The sequence below is a fragment of the Amblyraja radiata genome, chromosome 19 (assembly GCF_010909765.2).
Source record: "Amblyraja radiata isolate CabotCenter1 chromosome 19, sAmbRad1.1.pri, whole genome shotgun sequence".
Taxonomy (NCBI): Eukaryota; Metazoa; Chordata; class Chondrichthyes; order Rajiformes; family Rajidae; genus Amblyraja; species Amblyraja radiata.
In genome coordinates, this window is record NC_045974.1 from 20,634,988 (window position 1) to 20,656,180 (window position 21,193).

Sequence of the window (21,193 nt, forward strand, 5' to 3'; positions counted from 1 at the left end):
CATTCTTCTTTGCAAAATAGCTCAAGCTCAGTCAGATTGGATGGAGAGTGTCTGTGAACAGCAATTTTCAAGTCTTGCCAGAGATTCTCAATTGGATTTAGGTCTGGACTTTGACTGGGCCATTCTAACACATGAATATGCTTTGATCTAAACCATTCCATTGTAGCTCTGGCTGTATGTTTAGGGTCGTTGTCCTGCTGGAAGGTGAACCTCCGCCCCAGTCTCAAGTCTTTTGCAGACTCTAACAGGTTTTCTTCCAAGATTGCCCTGTATTTGGCTCCATCCATCTTCCCATCAACTCTGACCAGCTTCCCTGTCCCTGCTGAAGAAAAGCATCCCCACAGCATGATGCTGCCACCACCATGCTTCACAGTGGGGATGGTGTGTTCAGGGTGATGTGCAGTGTTAGTTTTCCGCCACACATAGCGTTTTGCATTTAGGCCAAAAACTTCAATTTTGGTCTCATCTGACCAGAGCACCTTCCTCCACATGTTTGCTGTGTCCCCCACATGGCTTATGGCAAACTGCAAGCGCGACTTCTTATGGCTTTTTTTCAACAATGGCATTCTTCTTGCCACTCTTCCATAAAGGCCCGATTTGTGGAGTGCACGACTAATAGTTGTCCTGTGGACAGATTCTCCCACCTGAGCTGTGGATCTCTGCAGCTCCTCCAGAGTTACCATGGGCCTCTTGGCTGCTTCTCTGATCAATGCTCTCCTTGCCCGGCCTGTCAGTTTAGGTGGACGGCCATGTCTTGGTAGGTTTGCAGTTGTGCCATACTCTTTCCATTTTCGGATGATGGATTGAACAGTGCTCCGTGAGATGTTCAAAGCTTGGGATATTTTTTTATAACCTAACCCTGCTTTAAACTTCTCCACCCCTGACCTGTCTGGTGTGTTCCTTGGGCTTCATGATGCTGTTTGTTCACTAATGTTCTCTAACAAACCTCTGAGGCCTTCACAGAACAGCTGTATTTATACTGAGATTAGATTACACACAAGTGGACTCTATTTACTAATTAGGTGACTTCTGAAGGCAATTGGTTGCACTGGATTTTATTTAGGGGTATCAGAGTAAAGGGGGCTGAATACTTTTGCACGCCACACTTTTCAGTTTTATATTTGTAAAAAAATTTGAAAACCATGTATCATTTTCCTTCCACTTCACAATTATGCGCCACTTTGTGTTGATCTATCACATAAAATCCCAATAAAATACATTTACGTTTGTGGTTGTAACGTGACAAAATGTGGAAATGTTCAAGGGGTATGAATACATTTTGCAAGCCACTGTATCTCTGAAGATCTGTCCCAATAGCTGTCTATGTTTCTATGTTTCTATCTGTCCTGGGCCCAGCACATCGATGCTCCATCAACGCCTCTAATTCCTGAGAAGATTGAGGAGATCTGGTATGTTGATCAAAACTGAAATGCCTGTATACATAGTGGACATCGAGAGGACATTTTCATTAGTGGGAGAGTCTAGTCTTTACTTTAGACTTTGGAGATACAGCATGGAAACAGGCCCTTCAGCCCACCAAGTCAACACCGACCAGCGATCACCCCATACACTAACATGATCCTACACACTCGGGACAATTTACTCGGCCAAGTAACCTACAAGCCTGCACATATTTGGACTGTAGGAAGAAACCAGAGCACGCGGAGAAAAACCAACATGGTCACAGGTGAAACTTACCAACTCCATGCAGACAGCACTCATAGTCAGGATCGAACCTGTGTCTCTGGCACTGTGAGGCAGCGGCTCTGCCGGCTGTGCCATCTGGGTCATAGTGCTTTGTTGAGGGTTAGAATCTGGAAAGAATGGATAAAATAAGGATTAATGTAAAATTAGTGAAAATGGGTAGGTGATGCTCGGCGTAGGCTCAACTCTACTGCTGCACCACTGTGCCATCCTTATTGATATTGGGACAGATATATAGATAAGTAGGGTTTTGAGGGATACTTGCTGAGTATGCCGGCTTGGTCGGCATGGACAAGGTGGGCTGAAGGACCTGTTTCCATGCTGTGCAACTCAACAAGCAAATTGTGGACGCAGCTCAGACCATCACCCAAAGAAACAACCTCCCTTACATCGACTCCATTTATATCTCACGCTGCCTTGGCAAGGCCAGCAGCATAATCAAGGATGCCACACCCTGGCCACTCCCTCCTTCTCCCCTCTCCCATCGGGTAATAGGTATAGAGGTGTGAAAATGCGCACCTTCAGATGCTGGGACAGTTTCTTTCCAGCTGTTATCAGGCAACTGAATCATCAGGCAACTGAACCATAACCAGAGAGTAGTACGGAAATACTTTCTACCTCATTGGTGACCCTCGGTCTATCTTTGATCGGACTTTACTGGCTTTGCTTCTCTTTATCAGGTAACTGTACCGTTTTACTGTACCACTCAACTGCTTTTTTTAAAAATTGCTGTTTTTTTCCCTTTTTCCTTCCGCCCACAATATTTAATATGAAAAAGAATATGTGATTCTGTTACATTCTGTTTGTAGTTTGTTTGGTTGTTTGTTTGTTTGTCCTTTTGCACAAAGTCCGCGAGCATTGCCACTTTTCATTTCACTGCACATCTCGTATGTGTATGTGACGAATAAACTTGACTTGACTTGACTTGAGGTATCTGTACACCGTGAATGGCTCAAATATAATCATATATTGTCTTCCTGCTGGCTGGTTAGCACGCAACAAAAGCTTCTCACTGTACACGTGACAATAAACTACACTGAACTAAACTAAACTGATGTGAACTATGACTATGACCCTATTGGAGAGTGAGTGTTGATTTATTCTTTGAAGAATAACCTGCACTATTGCTCTATGAGCAGTGAGTGGCGCTGGTGAGTCATTTTCAGCAGGTCTGCTCTCAACTTTTAGTAGGACTTTACCATTAAGTTCCATCCTAAACTTTGAGAACTGTCTCAACATCCTATTCAAAAATTTAAAAATTACATGATTACATTTGAGCCATCCACAGTGAACATAATACAGTATAAAGGGAATAACATTGAGTGCAAGATAAAGTCCAGTAAAGTCTGATTAAAGAAGGTCTCCAATGAGGTGGATGGGAGGTCAGGACAGCTCTCTAGTTGGTGATAGGGTGGTTCAGTTGTCTGATAGTAAAGTAAAAGTAAAAGTATCCTTTATTGTCATTCAGCCATTTCAGTCTGAACGAAATTGTATACCTTGCAGTCATAACACAGAATAAAATAACAAAACACACACTTAACACAGTTTAACATCCATTTAACATAACAACTGGGAAGAAACTGTCCCTGAATCTGGAGGTGTGCGTTTTCATACCTGATGCAAGAGGGGAGAAGAAGAAGTGAGACAGGTACCCGATTAGGCTGGTGGCCTTGCCGAGGCAGCGTGAAGTGTAGATGGAGTCAAAGGAAGGGAGGTTGGTTCGCGTGATGGTCTGGGCTACATCCGCAACTCTCTGCAATTTCATGTGGTCTTGGATGGAGCTGTTCCTAACTTAATGATATACTTCCAATGGCTGGCGATCAGTACAATTCACGGTACTCTAAGGGGGGGTCTCACAAATGACTTCTCCAGATGCAACACGATGCTATAATATTTTGACTCAAATCCAATTCTGAAATCCAATATCGCCACAAATTCCACGTGAAAGGCCAGAGACATCTTAGACCCTTATCCCGCACCATTCCACCCCTGTGGCCAGGAATACCATGCTACACAGGCCTTAGCAACTGTCGTTATCTCTTTAACCATCCGCCCACCCAAATTAAGGCAGCCACATGGTACACCACCAAACAGTGGCCATCATTCGCACAAATAGATCAGCACTGGTTTATTTTAAACCAAGGCTATCCTAGTAATTGAAGACAGCGCCGGAGAAACAAGGCCAAAGAGACTGGACATACAGTATGGGACAAAGATAGACTTTTCTCTAGAGGTCCTGCCTGACCCGTTGAATTACACCAGCCTTTTTTTTGTCTATCTTCGGTGTAAGCCAGCATCTGCAGTTCCTTCCCACATATACCGTGTGGGACAGGACCATTCAATGGAGAGCACTTCAATTTGTCATTGGTTAAAAAAAGGACAGATAGACAGATGAGAAAGAGTTATAAGGTAGACAAAATTGCTGGAGAAACTCAGCGGGTGCGGCAGCATCTATGGAGCGAAGGAAATAGGCAACGTTTCGGCCCGAAACGTTGCCTATTTCCTTCGCTCCATAGATGCTGCCGCACCCGCTGAGTTTCTCCAGCAATTTTGTCTACCTTGGATTTTCCAGCATCTGCAGTTCCTTCTTGAACAGAAAGAGTTATAAGGTCATGAGGCCATATGATAGTAGAATTAGTCTATACTGCCCATCAAGTCTACTCCGCCATTCAATCATGGATGCTCTATCTCTCCCTCCTAATCCCATTCCCCTGCCTTCTCCCCATGACCCCTGACACCTGTATTACTCAAGAATCTATCTATCTCTGTCTTAAAAAATATCCACTGATTGGCCTCCACAGCCTTATGTGGCAAAGAATTCCACAGATCAGTTGTGGGGGGGAATTATCTAATATCGGGCAATTCAATATTTATACAATTCTGTTGCAAGCAGAAAATAATGTGCTGTTTCTCCAGTTTGCATGTGGCCTCACTCTGGCAATGGCGGAGGCCAAGGGCAGAATGTCAGTATGGGAAATGGAAGGGAGTTAAAATGGTTAGCAACCCGGAGATCCAGCATGCCTTGGCAGACAGTCAGATAAGGCCTTGACTTGCCAGACAGATCCAAAGCCAACAAGGCCTACCTTCAGATTGAACTCACTTGCATTACCTGTTTGATCATTGAAGTAGCCCTTGAGGTAATAGCCATTATACAGTTGAGCAAGTCGACAACCCTGTTCCTGACTGGGAATCAATAAATGAAGAATATAACTAAGGAAAGGTTGAAGTGATTGAGAAAAAGAGACAAAATGTTGGAGTAACTCATCGGGCTACATTACAGGGTGACATTGAGCAAGCTAGGACTCTACGTCTTGAAGCACAGGAGACTGAGGGGTGATCTTACAGAAGTGTATATATGATTAGGAGGGGAATAGATCAGGTAGACGCACAGAATCTTCTACCCTGAGTAGGGGAATTGAGAACCAGAGGACATAGGTTTAAGGTTAGGGGGGAAAGATTTAATGGGAAACCGAGGGATAACTGTTTTACACAAGGGGTGGTGGGTGTTTGGAGTGAGTTGCCAGAGGAGGTAGTTGAGGCGGGTACTATCGCAACGTTAAAGAGACACTAGACCAAGTAGGACCCGTTGGGTCCCGTCCTCAGCTTGGCCGAAGGGCCTGTTTCCACACTGCATGACTCTCGACAACCTCGCAATGATGTCAGCAGACCAGTGGAGAGGATGCTGAACTCTCAGAGCCCCGAACATGTGCTGCTGGTGAATATCCGACATCTAACCCTCTAATTAACTTGGATTTAATTTTCTCCCTTGCACCTCGCCCCACCGTCCATACTCTGTGTTTCACTCAGATGTTGATCCGACTGCCTTGTGCCAACACTGACCGAGGCAGGCACATGCTGACAACTTCGATTCTTTAGCTCTCCCTCCAAACATAAGTCATAAATACAGTCAGAGTCTAAAAACAAACGGACTATAAATTCCCTTGCAGTGCACAGGGTGGCCAGGGAATCTATTGTCCCGGACTCCACACAAATCTCCACACTAAGCCGGCAGCCTGACTAGTTTATATTTGGACCCCTGCTGCATCCTTTCCTATTAAAGGCATCGATTTGTCAAAACAAAGCATAAAGTTACACAGACTGGCCAATGTGACCGAGTCCCACGAGATTAAAAAAACGAAACTGCTGGGCAAAGGTTTGCATTTCTCTAGCGCCTTACACCGGACCAACCCCATCCACCAACCAAACCCCAGGTGAAACTCTATTGAGGGGGGGGGCGGACAACTTTGCGAAAGGCGGAATAAAGGCAGCCCATCTGTGCAAAGCAAGATCCCACAAAATACTGCAACTTGTTAACGATCCTGTGTAGGGCTTGATCGAGCCTACCTCTGTGGTGACATTGAATGAGGCACGATTCAATATTCCTGGAATGGCAGGGAGAATGACTGACAGTGCACAATAGGGCATAGATAATCCCAAATTCATTTGAAGGGTAAATGTGGCCAATGTTTACCCTGGCTGACCCCTGAAAGCAGGGGTTGCAGTCTCACAGTAGAGTCGTACTATACAGCACAGAAACAGGCCCTTCGGCACACCTTGTCCATGCCAACTATGTTGGGCCCGTCCCATTTCCCTGCGCATTTGGCCCATATTCATCTAAACTCTTTCCAACCATATATCTGTCCAAATGTCTTTTAAAACCAGTTATTGGATCCGCTTCTATAGCTTCCTCTGGCAGCTCGTTCCAGATACTGAAAACTCTCCGAGTGTAAACCTTGCCCTTGAGGCCCCTCTTAAATCTCTCCCCTCTCACCTTAAGTCTGTGCCCTCTAGTTTTAGATTCCTCGACCCTGGGGAAAATGATTGTGACCATTCACTTTATCTGTGGCCCTATGATCTTGTACACCTCAGTAAGGTCACCCCCTCAGCCTCCTGCGCTCAAAGAAAAAAGTCGTAGATGATCAAAACTTTCCTTATGTAACATCCTGGTGAAAACAAAAAAAAAACACAAACAGCTGGAGTAACTCAGCGGGTCGGGCAGCATCTCTGGAGAATGGATAGGTGATGTTTTGGGTCGGGACCCTTCTTCAGATTCTATGTCCTCACCCAAAACACCACCTATCCATGTTCTCCAGAAATGCTGCCTGACCCGCTGTGTTACTCCAGCACTTTGTGTCTTTTTTTTTTTGTCCCCCAGCTTCTGCAGTTCCTTGCTTCAACATCTTTGGTGAATCTCTTCTGCAACTTTCTCAACTAAGTAGGGCAGGAACGATAAGAAATGTCAACCAGAGGTGGTGTGTCCTTGGAATTCCAATCTTGGATACAGAGGGTCAGATACTATGTTTGAAATAAAGATTGATGAGTTCAGACATGAAAGTGCAAGAAAGTGGCGCTGAGGTGAAATATCTGCCATAGTCTCACTGAGTGACAGGACAGGTGTAAGTGAGCTGCCTCCAATGAGATGAAGATGGAGTCAAAAGTTAAAAATGTATGGCACGTTTGCGCAGCGGGTAGAGCCGCTGTCTTATAACCCCAGAGACCCAAGTTTGATCCTGACTACGGGGTGCTGTCTGTATGGCGTTTGTACGTTCCCCCTGTGACCCCGTGGGTTTTCTCCGGGTGCTCCGGTTTCCCCTGCACACTCCAAAGACGTACAAGTTTGTAGCTTAATTGGCTTCAGTAAAAATTGTAAATTGTTCCTAGTATGTGGGATAGTGCTAGTGTACAGGGTGATCACTGGTCAGCATGGACTCAGTTCCCACGCTGCGCCTCTAAAGTCTAAAATCTAAAGAAGGTGGGTGACAAAAGGTTTGAAAAGTTGCGAATTGCGAAGCCAGAGGAAGGAATGTGGGGGGGGGGGGGGGGGAGAAAGAGATGTGCAGTCCAGGTGGGGCACAGGGGGTGGGTGGAGGATGGGGAAGATGAGGGTGTAGGGGAGAAAGAGGAGAGGGATGGGGTGAAGTTGTACGAGGTTACCATGAGATTGGAACAATGTTACTTGCAGCAGCACAACAGGCCAATGAACACTTTAATCACAGATAATACAGGAAGAAAAAAAAATGTGATGAATTATATAGAACCCAATGTTAGTGCAGAAATCCCAATGTCCTCCATGCAACAGAGACAAGGAAATGGCCTGACACAAAACATCACCCATCCTTTTTCTCCAGAGATGTTGCCTGACCCGTTGAGTTACTCCAGCACTTTGTGTCTTTCTTTGGTATAAACCAGCATCTGCAGTTCTTTGTTGCTACATTTAGGACATATTTTGTGTTTAGACCGCTGTTGGGTCGTATTCAAGCCCCTGATGGTTGCTGGGTAGAGGCGAGAGGACAATTAAGAGGATAGTTAAATTCTAACTTGCTGCAGCTTTGTGGCCCATATAACCCCAGACCTCTAATAAATAGACAATAATGAACAATGTGATAAATGAATAATCAATAATATTGTGACTCGGTCCACAATAGTGCAAAAAGTGAGGCATGACACGACATATTTGCAGGTTCAAACCATATCTGGTGATTGTTTAGAGGGGTTCCTGATCGATTAATCGCGTTTCTACACCCACTATTGTCACGGCTAGATCCTCCCAGCACAACCCACCCAGCGAGTAAACTGGGATGTGGGGAACTTAGGAAAATAACCTTGAGTTATTCTGCCCATTCCCTCCACAGATGCTGCCTGACCCGCTGATTTACTCCAGCACTTCGTGTCTTTGTTTTTTGTAAGCCAGCATCTGCAGTTCCTCGTGTCTACGTTTCAGGTCGGGACTCTTCTTGGAGCCTAAATTAGGATCCTGACCCGAAACGTCGATCTGTCCATTCCCTCCACACAAGCTGACTGACCCTGCCTGTTCCTCCAGCACTTTGTGATTTGCTCAGGATTCCAGCGTCCGCCGTTCCTTGTGTCCCCATTAAAAGAAGTTCTCCACTAACCAAGACGCGCTTCACAGAAAGGAGGCGAAGGCGATATCGAAATGCTAACGGATTTAAACTGCAAGGGGGGTTTGTTTCTGTGGTATCGCGTAGCTCCGAACCAGTGTCACTGAGCGACTGCAGCGAGAAAATAGTGTTGGGGTGTGTACTTTGACAATCCAGTTGTGGACGAATCGCAAAGACGCTAGCTCCTTTTATTAAACACCTGAAGTATTGAACTCTATGAAACGCAGCGTCTGCCAAAGAGAAGCCACGAAACACCGGGGCAACCCGATAGAAAGGTTCCAGGCAGCTTTCACACTAAGCCCGGCCGTTTCTCCCGCTCAGATTCCAATCCACCTCTCAGAGGCTATAACAAGTCCAATCGCTCCCGCACCTCAAGCCTCCATCTTCCCCAATCCTAAAACTACGAGGGTACTCGCCCCTCCTTTCACATCCTCCCCTCCTTCTCGTCCACTCCTCTTATCCCCTCCTCCTCCACCACACCTCCTTCCCTCTGTCCCTCCCTTTTCCCCCACTTTCCCTCCCTCTTTTCCTTCCCTCCCCTCTTCCTCTTTCTCTCTTTTCCTCAATCCCCCGTCCCCCCCATCCCTCCGTCTGCCCCCTACCCCACACTATGACCACGGCGTTACGAGCCAGACCGCGCTGACGGGCTGGGGTTTGCAGAGGGCGTCTCTAGAGGCGTCTGGAGGCGGGCGGTCTCTGACCGCGGGCTATAAAACAGGCTAAGATGGGCAATTGTCTTTGATCCCTGCCTGTGCAGAGGGCTATGTTGTGAGAGTGAGGCGGCTCATCCAAGGTCCGCTGCATTGAAATAGCGCCAGCCATGCCGGAGCCGCTGAAAAAGCCAGGTGGGTGCGGAGAGAGAGCAGGGTCTCAGGGGAAAGAGATGGTCCTGCGTCTGAAATGTGGAAACCAACAACTGCAGATGCTGGTTTGTACCAGATAGCCACTAAATGCTGGAGTAACTCAGCGGCACTGGCAGCATCTCTGGAGAAAGGGAAGTGCAGAAAGGACAGACGGAGAAAGGTCTGAAGAAGGTCCAGACCCTAAATGTCACCCATCCCCAGAGATGCTGCCTGACCCGCTGAGTTACTCCAGCACTCTGTGTCTTTCTCTGATTCAGCGTTTGTTTGAATCTTGAGTTTCTTGTGGTGCTGTCCAACAGTAACGCCATGGTAAATGACAGCTTGGACTGTTTTCTCTGGATCGTCGGAGGCTGAGAGGAGACCTGAAGTATCTAAAATAGATAGAGGCAGGGATAGGATAGACATTCAGAACCTATTTTTTTGTAGGGAGGAACTGCAGGTGCTGGTTTACACCGAAGATAGACACAAAATGCTGGAGTAACTCAGCGGGACAGACATAGCCCCTTTTCCCAGGCTGCAAATGTCAAAGGCCAGAGGGCATAGATTTAAGGTGAGAGGGGCAAAGTATAAAGGAGATGTGTAGAACGCGTTGTTTTTTTTTTACATCGAGGGTGGTGGGTGTCTAGAACGCGCTGCTGGGGGTGGTGGGGGAAGATACCATGTTGGTGTTTAAGAAGCTTATATATAGGCACACGGAGGGAATGGAGGGATATGGACCATGTGCAGGCAGAGGATATCAGATTAATTTGGCATCATGTTCAAGCATGGACATTGTGGGCTGAAGGACCTGTTCATTTGCTGTACTGTGATTGTTGTATAGGTACGAAGGCAACTGACTGTTTATTGTGCCTTCCCGTGGTGTGGATATACCCCTGTCAAGAGCACCGAGATACAGCATGGAAACATTCCACCGAGTGCATGCTGACCATCCATCGCCCGTTCACGCTAGTTCTGTTGTCCCACTTTCTCATCCACTCGCTACACACTCGGGTGCAATTAACAGAGCGCCAATTAACCGGAGCACCCGCACGTCTTTTGGGATGTGGGAGGAAACCGGAGCACCCGGAGGAAAGCCGTGTGATCACGGGGAGAACGTGCAAACTCCACACAGACAGCACCCGAGATCAGGATCGAAACCGGGTCTCTGGCGCTGTAAGGCAGCAGCTCTGCCAGCCGCACACTGTGCCGCCGAGGCCATAGTGCAACGGTGAGAGGTAGAATCTGGAAAGAATGGTTAAAAAAATAAGGAATAATGTAAGATTAGTGCAAACGGGTGGTTAATGGTCAGTATGGGCTTGACGGGCCGAATGACCTGTCTCCATGTTTTGTGTCTCTGAGGTTCTATGAACTGATCTCGGTGTGATCGGAGAACCTGGGGTGGCACTGATCCGGGCAGCTTTATTGCCATTAATTTAAGACGTTGAATGAACTCCTACTTTTCACCCTTGCTTGGTGTAAAATGATCCCTGCATCCAATTTCAAGGATGTTGCCAGGACTCGAAGGCCTGAGCTACAGGGAGAGGTTGGGCAGGGTAGGATTTTATTCCTTGGAGCGTAGGAAGTTGAAGGATGATCTTATAAAGGTGTATAAGAGGGGAATGAGGGGAATAGAAAGAGTAATTTGTCGCTTTTTTTGTTGTGTCCCAAACAGTCAGTGGAAAGACTACACATGGTTACAATCCAGCCGTCCACAGTGGACAGGTACAGGGTAGAGGGAATAACATTTGATGCAACATCAAGTCCAGTAAAGTCCGATTAAAGATAGTCCGAGGGTCTCCAATGAGGTAGATGGGAGGTCCGGATGCGCTCCAGTTGTTGATAGAGTCGTTCAGTTGACTGATGCTTGTGGGTATACTCTCTCTCCCCCCCCCTCCTTTCTCTTTCTCTTCTCTCCATAATGATATAAAGAGAGAAGATTTATGTACATTTCTGCTCTCATCTCCCCCCAAATCAGCAATCCGCACCCCCACTCGATAAGGCTCAGTCGCATAAGAGCAGAATCGAAGGCGAGGATCTCGGCTACAGAGAGAGATGAGTCTCATTTCTCACGCGACTTCCATACTCTCTCTCTCTCTTTCTCTCTCTCTCTCTCTCTCTCTCTCTCTCTCTCTCTCTCTCTCTCTCTCTCTCTCTCTCTCTCTCTTTATTTCTTATTCTCTCTCATTCTCTCTCTCTCTCTCTCTGTCTGTCTCCCATTCTCTCGTTGTGTTCCCTTCCACATTCCTGAGTTATTTCAGGGATAGGAGCCAGCTGAGCGAAGGCTTATTGCCAGCGGGGAGGGTGAGTGCCCGTCTTGGTCAGGATGGTCCCGTCGTGTTGGCAGTCCAGTTTTAGTGGGGTGAATCAGGGTGGATGATGTATCTTGTGTAGGTTGTCAGCAGCTTGTCGCGCCCGCACTGTGGACCGGGGCTGCTGCCTGTCAAGTGTGTCCTGGACTGTTGACAGTTCTACAGGGCCACTGAAAAATGAGCCCCGGACTTGGGTTACAGCCTGTAATCCACCGCCAAAAAGCCCCTCCCGGACCCTTCCACACCCTCCACTGCTCCCCTCCGCTCCCATTAGGGCTGCACACTGCCGACACACATCCCCACCCTCAACTCCCATGCCTCATCACATCTCTGCCATGCCTCACACTATCCCCACCATCAACGCCCATGCTTCACCTCATCCCTACCCTGACCCATCCATGCCCACCTCCGCTCCTGCAAGGGCTGCACTGTACCAACACACATCCCCACCCTCCCTCCCATGCCTCACCATATCCCTACGCTCTATCCACCCCCACCCCCCCCCCCCCCCCCCCCCCCCCCCCCACACACACACACACACACACACTCGCCGTCTCGCCAAACGTTTTATTATTGTCACATGTACAATGCGTACAAATGGTACTGTACATGAGTACAACCACGCCATACACAAGTACGGCAGGTAGCGACCGGCACGGTGGTAGACTTGCTGCCTCACAGCAGCGCCAGAGACCCGGGTTCGATCCTGACTCTGTCTGTACGAAGTTCGTATGTTCTCCCCGTGAATGCGTGGGTTATTTTCCAGGTACTCGTGTGTTGGATAGCATTGATGTACGGGGCGGTTGCTGCTCGGCGTGAACTTGGTGGACCAGTTTCCCCGCTGTATCCCTAAAGTCTAACAGTAAAGTAAAGGCTGTGCAAAGAGAAAAATACAAGAGTGCAGAATGCAGTGTTACAGTGTTATAGCATGAGAGTTACATAGAAAGTGCAAATTTAAAATTAAAAGTGCTATGTCCACCATGAGGTAGATTGGAAGATCGGTACTACACCCTAGCTTATGGGAGGACCGTTCAGTAGTATGATAACTGCTGGGAAGAATCTGTTCCTGAATCTGGTGTTTGTGTTTTTAAGCTTTTGTATCTAAGTGCAGAGAAATATACCAGAGTCCGGAATACAGTCTTACAGTGTTATAGTGTTGCAGTTACAGAGAAAGTGCAGTTAAGAAAAAAAGTTCAAAGGCTGCAATGTGGTAGGTTGGAAGAGCTGCATTACATGGATGGGGCTGAAGCCGTTGTGTCGGAGTGGACGATGAAAGAAGGTCTCAGTGGCTAAATCTTCAGGAGTTGGTCCCAGCAATGATGGCGATCCATCTCCCTGGGATTCATTTGGATTCCTTGAGCGAACTTGATTCCATGTTGCAAGTTTATTGAGGCACTGGGGAGGATATCAAAGAGAGCACAGTGTTTGTGCCAGAACATGGTCTATAAATATCAGGGAAGACCAAACGTAGCAGGCTCGCTCCTCATTGAATCAGAGGGTTGTACTCAGAGAGTTGTACAGCACAGCCCTCAGCCTACCATGTCAATGCCAACCTTTATGGCCATCTAAATCAATCCCATTTACCCGCACTGGGACCGTGTTGCCGCTTTCAGGGAAGTATGTTGGCAACGCCTGCTGCCCAGCCATCATTCATCTTCTTAACTACATCCTCAATAAACTTAGTCAGATTAGTGAGGCAGGATTTCCCCCCTCACGCTGACTATCCCTGATGAAGACCCGAAGGGTGAAAGCACAGAGTCTTTTAACCAGAGTAACGCAATCAAAAACCAGAGGACACAGGCTTAAGGTGAAATGGGGAAAGATTTGATAGAAACCTGAGGGACAGCTTTATCACACAATGAGTGGTGGGTATATGGAACAAGCTGCCAGGAGGCAGGAAGTAGTTGAGTTCAAGTTCAAGTGAGTTTATTGTCATGTGTCTCGGATAGGACAATGAAATTCTTGCTTTGCTTCAGCACACAGAACATAGTAGGCATTTACGACAAAACAGATCAGTGTGTCCATATATCACAATATATATATATATATATATATATATATATATATATATATATATATATATATACATACACATATAAACAAATAAACTGATAAAGTGCAAACAGCAGATTTGCCACCAATAATCAGAGTTTTGTCCGAGCCAGGTTTAATAGCCTGATGGCTGTGGGGAAATAGCTATTCCTGAACCTGTTTGTTGCAGGGGCAGGGTTAATGACAACATTTAAAAGACTCTTGGACAGGTACATGGATAGGAAAGGTTTAGAGGGGTAAGGAATTAAACGCGGGTCGGTGGGACTAGTGTAGATGGGGCATGTTGGTCAGCATGAATGAAATGGGACATCGGGCCTGTTTCTGTGCTATATGACTATTTTTGGAAGCTTCATTCAATCCCAGAAGTTCCCAAGGTAGAATCACTACCTTTTCTTGAAACAAAACTGTCTGGTGATTTCTTTCGTTGATGTTTATTGGATCTTGCTTTGTATAAAATAGCAGCTGTAGACATCAGCACAGCTGAAAAGCAGCTGTTTTATTGGCTGCCGGGCCCTTGGGGAACTCCAGGGTTTGGAAAGATGCCACAGAAATGACTTTAGACTTTAGAAATACCAATTAGCCTACAAACTGGCACGTCTTTGGAATGTGTGAGGAGACCGGAGCACCCGCAGAAAACCCACGTGGTCACAGGGAGTAAGTACAAACTCCGTACAGACAGCACCCGTAGTCAGGATCGAACCCGGGTCTCTGGTGCTGTGAGGCAACAACGCTACCACTGCACCACCGTGCCGCCACGTAAGTCCCCGCTGGAGATTGTTGGCTTGAGGTGGAGCGTGGATGGAGTGGGAGGAGAAAAAGGTAATTGAGTCATAGAGTCATACAGCTGGGAAACAGGCCCTTCGACCCAATTGCCCACACCGACCAATATGTCCCATCTACACCAGTCCTACTTGCCTGCATTCCCCTCCAAACCTGTCCTATCCATGTACCTGTCCAATTGCTTCTTAAATGCTGAGATAGCACCGGCCTCAACTACCTCCTCCGGCAGCTCGTTCCATACACCCGCCATCCTTTGTGTTGAAAAAGTTACCCCTCAGAGTCAGCTAAACAAACACATGAGGCCAAGAGGCGGTAGGAGGAGGAAACGACGAAGAAGAATTTTTCTTTCTTTATCCTTTCCCATGAATAGTACTGACGCCGGAGATGGACACTGAACCGAGCTGTATCTTGGTGTTGATGTGCTGTCTCACCGGCCACTTTCTTCCCCCGTGCACTGATATCTTGGCCATTCTCCAACTGTCAGTGGAGCTCTGGACAACCCGCTGTTAGACAACAGCTGGGAGCATTGATCTCATGTTCAGCTATTAACAGATCCTGGTCGAAGGTGACCTTCCTTCGAGTTTCTCGGGTAACTCTCGCCGGGGGGAGGCTGCCAATAATGTGTGGCGGGGCTGGCCCAGTGGCGAGGTTCGGGGTTTCATGTTTGGGGCACAGTAAACGCTCGCTGGAGCAGACATGTCGGCATTAGGGAGGCTACAGAGGCTTTTTTTCTGACCAATACATCTCAGATTTATTTACTGCAGATTGGATATCAACTTGGGATCCAATGTGTGGGCAACTGGGGACATGTTAGTGTGAGTCCCAGAGTCATACAACACTGAAACAGGCCCTTCGGCCCAACACGTCCATGCCAGTCTAGCTGTCTGTACAAGCTAGTCCCATTTGCCTGCCTTTGACCCATATCTTCTAAATCTTTCCCAACTATGTACCTGCCTTAATGTCTTTTTGAACCACTCCCTCTGGCAGGGTGCTGGCTATTAAGATACACAAAAATGCTGGAGAAACTCAGCGGGTGCAGCAGCATCTATGGAGCAAAGGAAATAGGCAACGTTTCGGGCCAAAACGTTGCCAATTTCCTTCGCTCCATAGATGCTGCTGCACCCGCTGAGTTTCTCCAGCATTTTTGTGTACCTTCGATTTTCCAGCATCTGCAGTTCCTTCTTGAACACTGCTGGCTATTAAGGTCAGCTCGATGGTGCAGCGGTAGAGCTGCTGCCTCACAGCGCCGGAGACTCGGGTTCGATCCTGACTATGGGTGCTGTCTGTGCAGAGTTTGTACGTTCTCCCTGTGACTGCATGGGTTTCCTACGGGTGCTCCAGTTTCCTCCCACGTCCCAAAGATGTGCAGGGTAATTGGCTTCTGTAAATTGCCCCTTGTGTGTAGGATGCGAAAGCGGTCTAACAGAACTAGTGAACAGGTGATCTATGGTTGGCGTGGACTCAGTGGGCCAAAGGGCCTGTTTCTGTGCTGTATCTCTAAACTAAACCAAACAGTTCTACGTGTGGCCTCGACAACTGTACAATAGCAACATGACGTCGCTATTTCTGTACTCAATACTTTGACTGACAAAGGCCAACGTACCAAATGCCTTCCTGTGTTGTCACTTTCGGAGAACAAGGTACCTGCACCCCAGGCCCTTCTGTTCCCTATCTCTCCATTAACTCTGTGGATGGAGGAGGTTTCTGCTGGCTTCCTAGTGATGTCTGGCTGGTTTAATGCTTGTGACTCCAATATAATTGAAGTGTGAGCAGTTACAGCACATTGTACAAATGTACAAATGTACAATGTCCATCTTTAAGTGGCGCTATTATTGGTATTATTGAATTATTTGTGCAATTATATTTCCAACTTGAAGGATTTCTAAAGTGATAAACAAAGTACTGGAGTAACTCAGTGGGTCAAGTAGCGTCTCTGGTGGACATGGAGAGGTGGCGTCTTGGATAGAAATTCGAAAAATAGGTGCAGGTGTAGGCCATTCGGCCCTTTGAGCCGGCACGGCCATTCAATATGATCATCGCTGATCATCTAAAATCTTTAGGCCTAAGAGATAAATCTAACTCCCTCTTGAAAATATCCAGTGAATTGGCCTCCACTGCCTTCTGTGGCAGGGAATTTCACAGATTCACAACTCTTTGGGTGAAAAGTCTTTCCTCATCTCAGTCCTCAATTGCCTAACGCTTATTCTTAAACTGACCCTTGGTTCTGGACTCCCCCAACATCGGGAGCATTTTTCTGCATCTAGTCTGTCCAATCCTTTAAGAATTGCATTTGTTTCTATAAGATCTCCTCTCATCCTTCTAAATTCCAGTGAATACATTCCCAGTCGACCCATTCTTTCATCATATGTCAAGGATCAGGACACTTCTTCAGACTGAGACAGAACTTACAACCTGCTAGAAGTACACAACATTATGAGAGGTATAGATAGGGTAGACAGTCAGAACCTTTCTTGCAGAATGGGAAAATCAAATACTGGCAGGTATAGCTTTAAGGTGAGAGTGGCAAGGTTAATAGGAGATGTGCAGGGACGTTTTTTACACAGAAGCTGGTGAATGCACTGCCAGGGATGGTGGTGGAGGCAGACATGATAGTGGCATTTAAAATAATATTAGATAGGCACATGGATATGCATATGGAGGGATATGGATTATGGGCTAAGAATTGGTCTCGGCATGATGTTCCATGCAGACATTGTGGGCCGAAGGGCCTGTTATTGTGCTGTACTATTCCATCTTAACTTTTAAAAGACAGTTGGGCAAATGTATATATAGGAAGAGTTTAGATGGACAAGGGGCAAATGCAAGTAATTGGAATTAGCCCAGTATACCAGCTTAGTATGAACAAGGTGGGCCAAAGGGTCTGTTTCTGTGCTGTACAACTCTGTGACTTATGAGGCAGAATTTAAGAAATGAGGGCATCATAAACAAGAAATACAGAGGATTATTTTCCTTAGCAGGGGATTCAAATCCAAGGAGCAGAGATTCAAAATGATTGCCAGAAGTATTAGAGGAGAGTTGATTAAAAAATGTCTTATAGAGTCATAGAATTGTACAGGACAAACCCAGGCCCTTCGGCCCAATATGTCCATGTTGACCTTTGTGCACCTCCACACTAATCCCATTTGCCCACATTAGGTCAGTAAACTTCTGTCTATTTAAACCTCTGTCTGAATGTCTGTTAACCATAGTAATTGTATCTTAATCCATCAGCTCCTCTGGCAGTGAGTTCTACATCTCAACCGTCGACTGTTCAAGAGCAATATTTGCCCTCAGAATTCCTTTCTTCTCACCTTAAACCTCTGCCTATCATGGGAATACGATTCTGACCCTCTATCCCCTCTAAGCTTCTATTTCTCTCTCTATTTCATTCTAGAGAGAACAAGCCCAGCCTCTCCAAACTCTCCCCATCACTAATGTCCTCCTATCTACACCACATCTGGTGAATATGCTCTGTACTCTCTTCAATGCTATCCCATCCTTGGCCTCCTATGTCATACGTAAAATATCTTGGGATAGAAACATAGAAACATAGAAAATAGGTGCAGGAGTAGGCCATTCGGCCTTTCGAGCCTGCACCGCCATTCAATATGATCATGGCTGATCATCCAACTCAGTATCCTGTACCTGCTTTCACTCCATACCCCCTGATCCCTTTGGGCCACAAGGGCCACATCTAACACCCTCTTAAATATAGCCAATGAACTGATCTCAACTACATTATGTGGCAGAGAATTCCAGAGATTCACCACTCTCTGTGTAAAAAATGTTTTTCTCATCTCAGTCCTAAAAGATTTCCCCTTTATCCTTAAACTGTGACCCCTTGTACTGGACTTCCCCAACATCGTGAACAATCTTCCTGCATCTAGCCTGTCCAACCCCTTAAGAATTTTGTAATTTTCTATAAGATCCCCCCTCAATCTTCTAAATTCTAGCGAGTACAAGCCGAGTCTATCCAGTCTTATTAATAATCATCTAAACTTTATAATTTATATAAACTTTGGGATATATGCCATTAAGCTGGAAAGAATGCAGAGACGATTTAAGAGGATGCCTGAGCTATGGGGAAAGGTTGGGCAGGCTAGGACATTATTCCTTGGAGGGCAGGGGCTGAGGGGTGATCTTACGGAGGTGTATAAAATCATGAGAGGAATAGATAGGGTGAATGCACAGAGTCTTTTACCCAAGGTAGGGGATATGGGAACCAGAGGACAGAGGTTTAAGATGAGAGGAAAACGTTTTAATAGAACCTTGAGGGGCAACCTTTTCATACAGAGGGTGGTGGGTATATAGAATGAGCTGCCAGAGGAGGTAGTTGAAGCGAGTATGATATTTGAAAGACATTTGGACAGGAACATGGATAGGAAAGGTTTAGAGGGATATGGGCCAAATGCAGACAGGTGGCACTAGCTTAGATGGGGTGTTTTAGTCGGCATGGATGAGTTACGCTAAAGGGCTTGTTTCCATGCTGTATGACTTTACGGGCGGCACAGTGGTGCAGCGGTAGAGTTGCCGCCTCACAGTGCCACAAACCTGGGTTCGATCCTGTCTGCACGGAGTTTGTATGTTTCCCCGTGTGGATTTGCTGCAAGTATTCCACATTCCTCCCACATCCCAAAGATGTGCAGGTTTGCAGGCTAATTGGCTTTGTTAGAATTGTAAATTGTCCCTAGTAAGTGGGATTGTGTTAGTGTATGGGGTGATCACTGGTCGGCATGGACTCGGTGGGCCCAATGGCCTGTTTCTGTGCTGTGTCTCTAGAGTCCAAATTAAAGACTCTAAGCCAGTCCAATAATACAACCGTTAACCACTCCTATGAGCTGGTATCTTCAGGCGTTGAACAGTTCCGGTGAGACAAGTCGTTCCATTGCAGTCGCAACCCAAGGACAATTGACGTCTGAGTGGAATGGGTGAGAACCACCATGACAATGTCTTTCCGACTATTAGTTGAGTTTAGTTTACTGTCACATGTACCCAGGTACTGTGAAAATCTTTTGTTGCCTGCTAACTAGTCAGCGGAAAGACAATACATGATTACAATCGAGCCATCCACAGTGTACAGATACAGGATAAATGGAATCACGTGAATAATGTTTAGTGCAAGATAAAGTCCAGTAAAGTTTGATCAAAGATAGTCCTATGGTCTTTGATGAGGTAGAAAGTAGCTCATGACCACTCTCTAGTTGGTGATAGGATGGTTCATTTGCCTGATAACAGTTGGGAAGAAACTGTCCCTGAAAACTGCCCCTTAGAGAAGTCTGCAGGAAGCACTGCGTGAAAAGTACTGGAGGTGGAACACACTGAAGGTTGTCGGGGGGTAAATATAGAAATGCAGACAGGGATGAGCAACACACTGTGGAACTCGGCGTCGCTTCTGCGATCGGCTCGGGAAAATGTCACACGTGGCATGCAGTTGGGTCAGGCTGAAATAATGCAAGGCTGTAATGCTAGACCGTGGATAGGATCAGTCAAAGATTCCACGGAGATTTACCTCCCTGACAGCCACAGGCATGAATGTGAATCCCAACCTGTTTAGGTAGTTGTGTCCACGCATGCAAGCCACGGCGACACAAACTGGGAAAGCAATCCGATCGCCTCGTCTACGGGGACGGAGATAACTAAGCATTTTAAGGATAAGGGGGAAATCTTTTAGGACCGAGATGAGAAAAACATTTTTCACACAGGGAGTGGTGAATCTCTGGAATTCTCTGCCACAGAAGGTAGTTGAGGCCAGTTCATTGGCTATATTTAAGAGTTGGGTGTGGCCCTTGTGGCTAAAGGGGTTAGGGGGTATGGAAAGAAGGCAGGTACAGGATACTGAGTTGGATGATCAGCCATGGTCATATTGAATGGCGGTGCAGGCTCGAAGGGCCGAAAGGCCTACTCCTGCACCTATTTTCTATGTTTCTATGTTTCTGTGCCACCATTCACTACCCCCTTTGCAGCCAGCTCAGTCCTTTTGAATGATGTCTTTATTAGTAAGGGCATCAAAGATTATGGGGAGAAGGCAGAAGAATGTGGTTGAGAGGGAAAACCTGATCACCTATGATCGAATGGTGGAGTAGGCTCGATGGGCTGAATGGCCGACTTCTGCTCATATGTCTAATGGTGTTCTAATCACTGAGTTTCTCCAGCATTTTTGTCTACTTATCTTACATTGCAGTTGGTTTGTTGAGCAATCTCCGTCAAGTGGCATGGTGATCGTGGTGGGATACTTGTGTTCACGTTGGGGGTATTCAGTATTAGTTTAGTTTAGTTCATTGTGGCTACGTCTTCCGAGATACAGTGAGAATCTTGTTCTGCATTCTATCCAGTCATACTGTACACGAGTACAATAGATACTCTTCTGGAACAGCATGCAGAGAGTCGCCATGTTGCATCTTCCAAGTCTCTGAAAAGTCCGATCTTGGTCCAAGGAGATCTGCAGATTCTTATTTCCTCACATTTGGCCTGGTGCCCTGGCGGCACTGGATCGATGAAGTCGGGGTCGGCCTGGCCCAGCGCAATGCCGGCGGCTCCACTGTGCTATTGTTCAGTCTCAATTTGGTGGAAATGAATAGGGACCAGCTGGAAGAAAGGGGTATCACTT

General features: G+C 46.6%; 1 protein-coding gene across 15 annotated transcripts in view; it reads left to right on the forward strand.

The window, feature by feature from the left end:
- Positions 1-9,305: 9,305 nt before the first annotated feature.
- Positions 9,306-21,193, forward strand: part of mybpc1 (myosin binding protein C1) — a 94,474-nt gene continuing 82,586 nt past the window's right edge. For all 15 annotated transcript variants that reach the window (XM_033037911.1, XM_033037914.1, XM_033037912.1 and 12 more), the window contains exon 1: positions 9,306-9,448. In XM_033037911.1, coding sequence (XP_032893802.1) covers positions 9,424-9,448 — 25 coding nt within the window. In that variant the 5' untranslated portion in view covers positions 9,306-9,423. The remainder of the gene's footprint in view (positions 9,449-21,193) is intronic.